The sequence below is a fragment of the Camellia sinensis genome, chromosome 3 (genome assembly GCF_055761805.1).
Source record: "Camellia sinensis isolate YWXY chromosome 3, ASM5576180v1, whole genome shotgun sequence".
Lineage (NCBI taxonomy): Eukaryota > Viridiplantae > Streptophyta > Magnoliopsida > Ericales > Theaceae > Camellia > Camellia sinensis.
This window is the reverse complement of record NC_138963.1, coordinates 149,616,356-149,624,824: the sequence shown is the minus strand read 5'-3', so window position 1 is coordinate 149,624,824 and position 8,469 is coordinate 149,616,356. Positions and strand designations below refer to the sequence as shown.

General features: G+C 35.9%; 1 protein-coding gene across 7 annotated transcripts; it reads left to right on the top strand.

The window, feature by feature from the left end:
• Positions 1 to 3,586: 3,586 nt before the first annotated feature.
• Positions 3,587 to 7,644, top strand: LOC114284225 (pentatricopeptide repeat-containing protein At1g77405). 7 transcript variants are annotated; one of them, XR_003636825.2, is made up of 3 exons: positions 3,587 to 3,944; positions 4,490 to 5,949; positions 7,305 to 7,644. XR_003636825.2 is itself a non-coding variant. In XM_028227134.2 (2 exons), exon 2 carries the CDS (start codon positions 4,527 to 4,529, stop codon positions 5,868 to 5,870), a length of 1,344 nt encoding a protein of 447 aa, XP_028082935.2. In that variant the 5' UTR covers positions 3,626 to 4,098; positions 4,490 to 4,526; the 3' UTR covers positions 5,871 to 6,469. The 7 variants fall into 7 exon arrangements, 1 of the variants encoding a protein (XP_028082935.2); XR_003636824.2 differs by lacking the exon at positions 7,305 to 7,644 and adding an exon at positions 6,352 to 6,469; XR_003636822.2 differs by lacking the exon at positions 7,305 to 7,644 and adding an exon at positions 6,227 to 6,469.
• Positions 7,645 to 8,469: the final 825 nt, after the last annotated feature.

The window sequence follows — 8,469 nt, the reverse complement described above, 5'->3', positions numbered from 1 at the left end:
ATGAATCCCTCAACCTCCTACGAACGCTTCTCTATTTTTTGCTCTCTCTGAAACCCTAACCACTGCCATCATCTCTTCTTCCCCTCCCCCTCAAACCCTAACCTCTTTCCTCTCTTTTTGGCCTTACTGAAACGTTAACCCTAAGTTTCTTCCATCAAATACAAATCTCTCTCTCTCTCTCTCCCCCCCCCTTTGCTAGTTGCAATGGTGATGACGAGAGGCGGAATGGTAGAGGTCGCAAGTGGTGGGTCGCTGAGGATGATCGATGCAACGGTAGAGGCAGTGATGGAGCTAAGAAGGCTGAGGTGAGTGTCGCCGCCGGTGATGAAATCTTCTTTGAACTATCTATTCAACAAAGAGCGACACTCAATAAACCCTCGCCATTTTTTTTTTATCTTCTTTGAGCTAGGTGAAATCTTCATTAAGTTTTTTTTTTTTTTTTTTTTTGTGTCTAAAATAATCAATAAAGATAAAAAAAAATTAAAATATTCAATATGATAAAATATCATATTAAATCCATTAATCAATTATTTTTTCTCTCATGACTATCTATTCAACAATAAAAAATTTCATAAATCATCCCCAACATAATTGTTTTTCATCTTATTATTAAAAAATTAAAGTTTCAAACGAGGCCTTCAATATATTGGTTCTTTTTTTTAGCCTCTCTCAATGATGATTATTCAATAGTATGAGAATATGGCCACGTGATACTTAATGATAGTATAATTGGTAGAGAAGGTGAAATATTGATTATTGGGGCACTTACGAGTAAGTCCTATACACAAAGTTCAAAACCCATCTAGTTTTAAAACAAAACGCTTGCACTACTTAGTTCTACATATTTTTAATTGTTACCAAAAAATTCTTTTTTTTTAATAAATTTAAAAACGCTGCTACATTCTACCATCGTTGGACTTCAGTCAGACGATCGTTGGAGACTCGCTGGAATGTTCAACATCACCGATAAATCGTCGGAGTGTTCTGAACGTCATTGGAAGTCGTCGAAATATCCAGAATGTTCACTGGACTTCAAGAACATCGTCCAGTTGGTTAGCATTTGCAAGGGATATGTAATAAATCTTATTTAGAAATAGCGAATTAGCGAATTAAGGAATTGGGATTGTCTTTAATTATTCGTATTTAGTGATCTTCCAGTTGGTTAGGATTTGCAAGGGATATGTAATAAACCTTATTTAGAAGTTTGTCTCATAATTCATTTATCTCTTTACTTAAACATAAAAACAAGAATAGCGTGTTTGGGGGTTAAAAATGCAAAAGAGCCCCCAAACCACTCAAGGGATGGCACGGGCAGTTTGCTCATGCCTAACAAAACTTGCAGGAACACATGGCACGTGATTAAGACGTACAGGTTGGGAGTTAGATCCGAAAATGTCTTAAACTTACCAAAAAAAGGGCGTTTGGGGGTCGAAAATGCAAAACATCCCTAGAACTACTCAGGGAATGGCATGACACAGGTAGCTTGCTCATGCCTAATAGAACTTATGGGAATAGACGACATGTGATTAGGACACGCAAGTTGAGAATTAAACTTGAAAATGCCTCAAACTTACTCGAAAAAAAACATTTGGGAGTCAAAAATGCAAAACAATCTTCGAACCACTTGGGGGATGGCATAAGAAGCTTGCTCGTGCCTAACAGAACTTGTGGGAACACACAACACGTGATTAGGATGTGTAGGTTGAGAGTTATATCCAAAAATGCCTTAAACTTACTTGAAAAAGGGCGTATGGGGTCGAAAATGCAAGAAATCCCTCGAACCACCTGGGGGATGGCACAAGCAGCTTGCTTGTGACTAACAGAACTTGTGGGAATAGATGGCACGTGACTAGGACGCATAAATTGGGAGTTAGACCCAAAAATGCCTGAAATTTACCCAAAAAAAAGGTGTTTGGGGGTCAAAAATGTAAGACAGTCCCTAAACCACTCGTGGAATGGCACAGGAAGCTTGCTCATGCATAATACAACTTGTGGGAACAGATGACACATGATTAGGATGCTTAGGTTGGACATTAAACCCAGAAATGCCTTAAACTTAACCGAAAAAAGGTGTTTGGGGGTTGAAAATGCAAAACAATTCCCGAACCACTCGAGGGATGGCACGAGTAGCTTGCTTGTGCCTAATAGAACTTGTGAGAACAGGTGGCACATGACTAGGACGCGTAGGTTGGGAGTTAGACCCAAATGCCTTAAATTTAACCAAAAACAGGCGTTTGAGGGTTGAAAATGCAAAATAGCCATCGAACTACTCGGGGGATAGAACGAACAACTTGCTCGTGCCTAATAGAATTTGTGGGAATAGACGACACGTAATTAGGACAATACAATTATACAGTTATTACTTTTTAGGAATTACGATTTTTTTTTTTTTTAAGGTTTGACTCTTATAACAAAATAAACATTGAATTTTTTATTTTGTCAATTTAAACTCTAAAATCAAAATATTTTGATTTGTTTTTAATCTAAATCATCTACTTATTATCGCTAAGTAAAATCAACAGAAAAATGATATTACTTAATGAAAAGAGATAGATAATTTAAATTGAAAATAAATTTAAAAAATTAAATTTAAATTGATAATATTAAAATTTTATTTTGTTAACCATGGTTAAGATTTTTTAATGCAATTTCCCTACTTTTTATTAAATAAGACACTTGTTTAACCATTCTATAGAGATTTTCTAGAAAGGTTCCACACATTAGCAATTAGGGGTGTTCAAATTATTTAGTGAATTGAAAAATCGAACTGAACCAAACTGACCTCTTTGGGTTGGGTTGGGTTGGGTTGGTTTTTGAGTGCATTTTGGTTTTGAATCTTCAAATAATTATGGGATTTGATATGATATTTTGTTTGGATTTTTTTTATTTTTTTTTATTTTGTAAAACATTTGTCTTGTAGTGAAAAAAATCAAAAAACCCAAAAATCCAAAAACCAAGTTCCCAAACACCCCTAGATTTGGTTGGTTTTTGGTTCAGGCCTTGCCTAAATCAAACCTAATATATTTTAAATTTTATTTATATTGACATGTTGTCACCTAATTGGTTTATTACAATGGACTTGATTGTCCCTAATAATTTCTCACATACGGATTTTGCAATTAATTTAATTTGTTTTTTTTATTATTAATGAACTTAATTTGTATTGGATATATTTAAGCTTGAATTGAATTTAATTTATATTGACTTGAATTAAATAATATTTTCTGTTTATTTATGCTATGTTTAGTATTAAAGACTTAATTTTTTAATTATTTATTATTGATTGATTAATTTATTTTCAATATAGGAGAATCGTGGTTCCAACTTAACCAACCTGAGCTACATTAAGTTAGGTTGGATTAGTTCTAATACATGATTAATTTGGTTCTGTATCCTAAAATCTTAAAACCAGTCATGATTAGAATAACTCTAAATTTAGGGATTGTTTGGGATGATCTAAATAAGTATATTTTTTATCTTTTTATAAAAAGATATGCAGAAAAATAAAGAAATAATGTAACAAAAAAAAATAAAAAGATAAAAAATATATACTTATTTAAGATAATCAAACTTGGACTTAATATCAAATTGAACCATAAACAGCCCCGTTAGCCATTGTGACCCCACCGAAAGACTATCCTACATTAACATACACTCCGTTAGTCGATTACATCCCTCTCTCTCTCCCTTAGCCTTCACATCTCGTAGCCACCATGACCGAACACTATCGCCTTGAAACACCTATGCTAAAAGATGGAGATTTTTGTCTTCTCTGTATTAGGTTAGGTTTTTTCGCATACCTTTCAGGTCTCGTTTTCCTTCTATTTATAGTGGGGTAGGAGGTCAAGGTTTGGGGAGGTTGAAGCGGATTGGGCGAGGGTTTGGGAATGTTGAAAGGGGGTTGATCGAACCAAATAAAATCAATTCAATACAATTCAATTTAGGTACTCCTCAATCTGAGCTTTCTTGATTAGTATATGGTTTCAATTTTGCTTCATCATTGTCTTGATTATACATACAGTTACATATGTCATTTGTTTGAACTCATCTCTCATCTTGGAAGTGTATTTGTGAAGCCATGCCTTCATAGTTAAAAAGGTATTGGTTGATAACCTTTTCTCTCTGGGCTTAAAATGCTTCAATTAATAGATTTAATGTAATTTATCCCCAATAAGGTTAGGTGAATTAAAGAATAAAGATCATTATATCAGCAATTGCCTAAAGGATCCATGTTTTTTTATTGCTATCTCCAATTGTCATAAAAGCTTAAGCTGCTAGTGAATTGGCACAACAATGTATATCAAGTTATCCAACATATTTCAGTCATACTTTGAATTTTTCATATATGACATGACATCTATTATGAACAGCCCACTGGACTCTTCAACCATAACAGACATCTACTTGATTTGAAACATTGGATTTTGGTTGAGTGACTTAGTTCAATTGATAAGAAACTTTCCTTATATCTTAACTTATTTTTTTTCAGGCAATGCTGGCCTTATAGCCCTTTGCTCTCAAAAGAGATGATCTCATCAAAACCTCTGTATCGTTGTAACACTTCTCTTGTAAACCAAGTGTTGGCTGCGATCATCCAAAACAAGCCGTTTGATGCCCAGCTAGCTGCCTCAACTACCACCACTCCCAACTCCAACCAGCCATGGAGTGTTGAAACAATTTCTGAGGTGTTGAGATCCATACCAAGATTCTTCTTCCAATCTACTAGGTCCATTGGTCGCCAGAAAGGCTTTAGACACCGAGCTCCTCTCAAACAAAGAAACCTTAGAGAAGAATCTAATAAAGATCGCAAAGGTTTGGTTGTTCTTGGTCCAGCTGCCTATAGAGACCCCTTGAAGGTCAAATTAGGATTGGACAAAGCAAGGGAGTTCTACTATTGGGTTGAGACCCATTTCGGGTTTACCCACAATGAGATGACTTGCAGAGAGATGGCTTGTGTATTGGCTAGAGGCAATAGCTTGAAAGCTCTTTGGGAATTCCTCAGAGAAATGACAAGGAGAGAGAACGGTGGCCTTGTGACTACCATGACTGTGACATGTTTGATAAAAGTTCTTGGAGAAGAGGGATTAGTTAACGAAGCATTGGCTGCATTCTATAGGATGAAGCAGTTTCACTGTAAACCAGATGTTTATGCTTATAACACAATCATTCATGCTCTTTGTAGGGTACGCAACTTCAAAAAGGCGAAGTTTTTGTTGGAGCAAATGGAATTACCAGGGTTTAGATGCCCACCTGATTCGTTCACGTACACAATAATTATTAGTTCTTACTGTAAGCACAGCATGCAAACTGGGTGCATGAAGGCCATTAGGAGGAGGATGTGGGAAGCAAACCACTTGTTTCGGATTATGCTCTTCAAGGGTTTCGTTCCTGATGTTGTAACTTACAACTGTTTGATTGACGGTTGTTGTAAAACTAATAGAATTGAGAGAGCACTTGAATTGTTTGATGATATGAATAAAAGGGGATGTCTCCCAAACCGGATCACATACAATTCTTTCATTAGATACTACAGTGCTGTAAATGAGATTGACAATGCTATTGAGACCTTGCGGAGGATGCAAAAGATGGGTCATGGAATACCAACTTCTAGTTCTTACACACCAATTATCCATGCACTGTGTGAAGCTGGAAGGGGGCTGGAGGCCCGAGATTTTGTGGTTGAGTTGGTTGACGGATGTTCAGTTCCTAGAGAATATACATATAGGTTGGTTTGTAATGTGCTGAACTTAGCAGGAGAGGGTGATTTGCTGGATGATGAATTACGTAAAAGAATTGAGGCCGGTATTGACAATAGACACAGGCAAGTGATGAAGGTGAAACCAATTATGTCTAGCAAAATTACAATTTAGCACGGGGGGAGTTCAGTAATGGAGAACATGATATTCTCTGCCTTCATACTCGGAGTATCAGGTGACAGAATCCTATGAGGTGAGTGCTTTGATTCAGCTTGTGAGAACTACAATCATAAATTTTCTTTTAACCTGTGTTTGGATCATAGATTCAGGTAGGGGTTTAGAAAGGGAAAGGAAAACGCAAGGGAAATGCAGAAAAAAATTAACTTATGTTTCATTGACATTTCCCTCTCTTTTTCCTTTCATTTTCCAAATTTCTACTTAAATCCATGATCCAAACACAGTTCACAGTCTCAGTGCCTTTTCTAAGTGCATTTTTCAAGTTTTAACTCTTGGAATTTTTTGGCCAGCAGGTTCTCCTGCATGTGGTTGGATTGGGTCTTTCTTGGATTTTTTTTTAATAGATTTTCCATTGTATATTGTGTTGAATATGTTGATTTTATTACTCGCATTGCTCTTCCTCCTATTTTATTAACAGGCAGTGGCACTGAACAATGATATGACTAAATACCCTCGTCTATTTTCTCTAACCTCCCTCTCCCATCCAGGGTGGGGAAGTGTTTAATGGTTTACTGGTTGTATTTGAGCCACACAAAGCATCTGCGAAATTTTGAATGCAAAATTGCAACTTTGTCAGTTGGATAATTTTATATTTAAAAAACATATTGTATGGATTGAAGAGAAGCTGGATTAATGAAAATTCTTTAGGGCAATAGTTGTATGGGGTGAAGAGCAGAGCACAGTGGAATATTTGAAAACACAGTAGATGGGCTGAAGTGCAATAAAAAAAATAAAAAACATAAGCACTTGACAGAAATACAAAATTGTGAACTAAACTTGCATCGGGTGATAATTGTGGTAGTATTTTATATTATGCTTTCCTTCATCACATTTTGGGAGGCTTCCCAAATGTACCTCTGCTTGCTATTACACAATGATGAAAATTTGGGCATGCAATCATTTTGTTGCTCGTAATGCTTTAAGATTTTTCTTTTCTTTCTTCTTTTTATTTGTTTTTTTAATGATGGATAAATTGTCCAAGATGGTTGAATATCCATCATCCTGGTTACTGGTTAACTTTTGGCAACGGCTGTTATGAAGCAGTGGCAGCCATGTCACTGAGGTTTTCTTTTGAAGGCGGCATACTGTCTGAATGCCTATTGTGGAAATTTAGACACTTGCTGCAGACTGTAGTGTATTCTTATATAAGTACTTTAAGGGCCTACTTTGATTGATTTTGTGTATCTAGTCTCGGTGTTAGTTATGGTGGTTTAGTATCAGACTTTCCTTTACACTTTTTGTCTACATGCCAACATCTGTTTCTGTAACTTGATATACTATTTAGTTTAGGAAAGCTTATAACTTGTCTTGACTATTTAATTCTGGGACTTATTCCCTGTTGTAAATGATATTTTTCTGATGTAATTAAAGACAATCAGTCAAGCTTATGTTGGCTTCATATGCCCCTTTGATTTGGCCTTGATTGCTGGAGCAAAAGCCATTCTGTTTCTGAAATTTTGGATGGTCAAAATCACCGGCCACCTTTATCAGCTTTGGATACATTCTTCAGATTCTTTTGCTGTAATTGCTCAGGTATGACTACACAACAAGATCATCGCTCTCTCAACCCTGGATTTATCCACACACGGGGCCTTGTTTGTGATTTTGTATGGATCTCAGAAATTAGAAATATAATGTGCACAATATCATTTTTCAATGCTAGCTATGTATATGATCTATTGTTATATCAATTGAAATTTAAATATTTTCAGTGTTGGGAACTGTTTTAAGATTTCCCTTTTCCTTGTGGGGTTGATTGGCTTTATTGTGACCTTTAAACAGAATGAACTTATGAAGGCATTGCTTTGTTTGAGTGATAGCTTTTCTGTTACAAGCCATGAATCAGTCTCACTGAACTGACAGAAAAGTTGGTCATTTATGGTTCATTATGCTTCAATGAATTCGAAAAATTATAATTTGAATGTGAAGGCTGTTGGGTAAGGTTTACGTTTTCAATTTTTTGTTTATGATCACAAAACATGTTTGGTGAACTTTTTTGTTTATAAATTATTGCAATCAGATTTTAAATTTGGGCAAATTCCGTAAACAAGAAAAAGATGTTTTCATTGGTTTATAAACTCACAATGGGACCCCAAAAAAAGCGGGGGAATGCGGAGCAGGGGACGACTTTGATTCTGTTTCCACTTGTGTTAGCAGCAGTATAACTAAAACAGACTTCAACATTTATCTCTTCATCACCACCTCTGTCAATCCTCTCTTTTCGTCTAACTTGTTTATCGATCTGTCACTGGTCTTCGTCTACAGCCAGCATCGATTGATCCAGCACTGACTTTCTCCTACAACCAGCATCGATCAATCCAGCACTGATTTTCTCATACAACCAGCATCCATCCATCAATCAAGCACTGGTCTACATCCACAAGCACAGATCGTTTAAGCACAAATCTATATATTTTCCGGTTAATGGTTAATGGGTTTTCTGGTTAATAGGTAAGCATAGATCTGGTTAATGGTTGATGGATTAATGTGTAATCTAAGTCTAACAGCATGGGTTTTATGATTTTCTGTTAAGCAC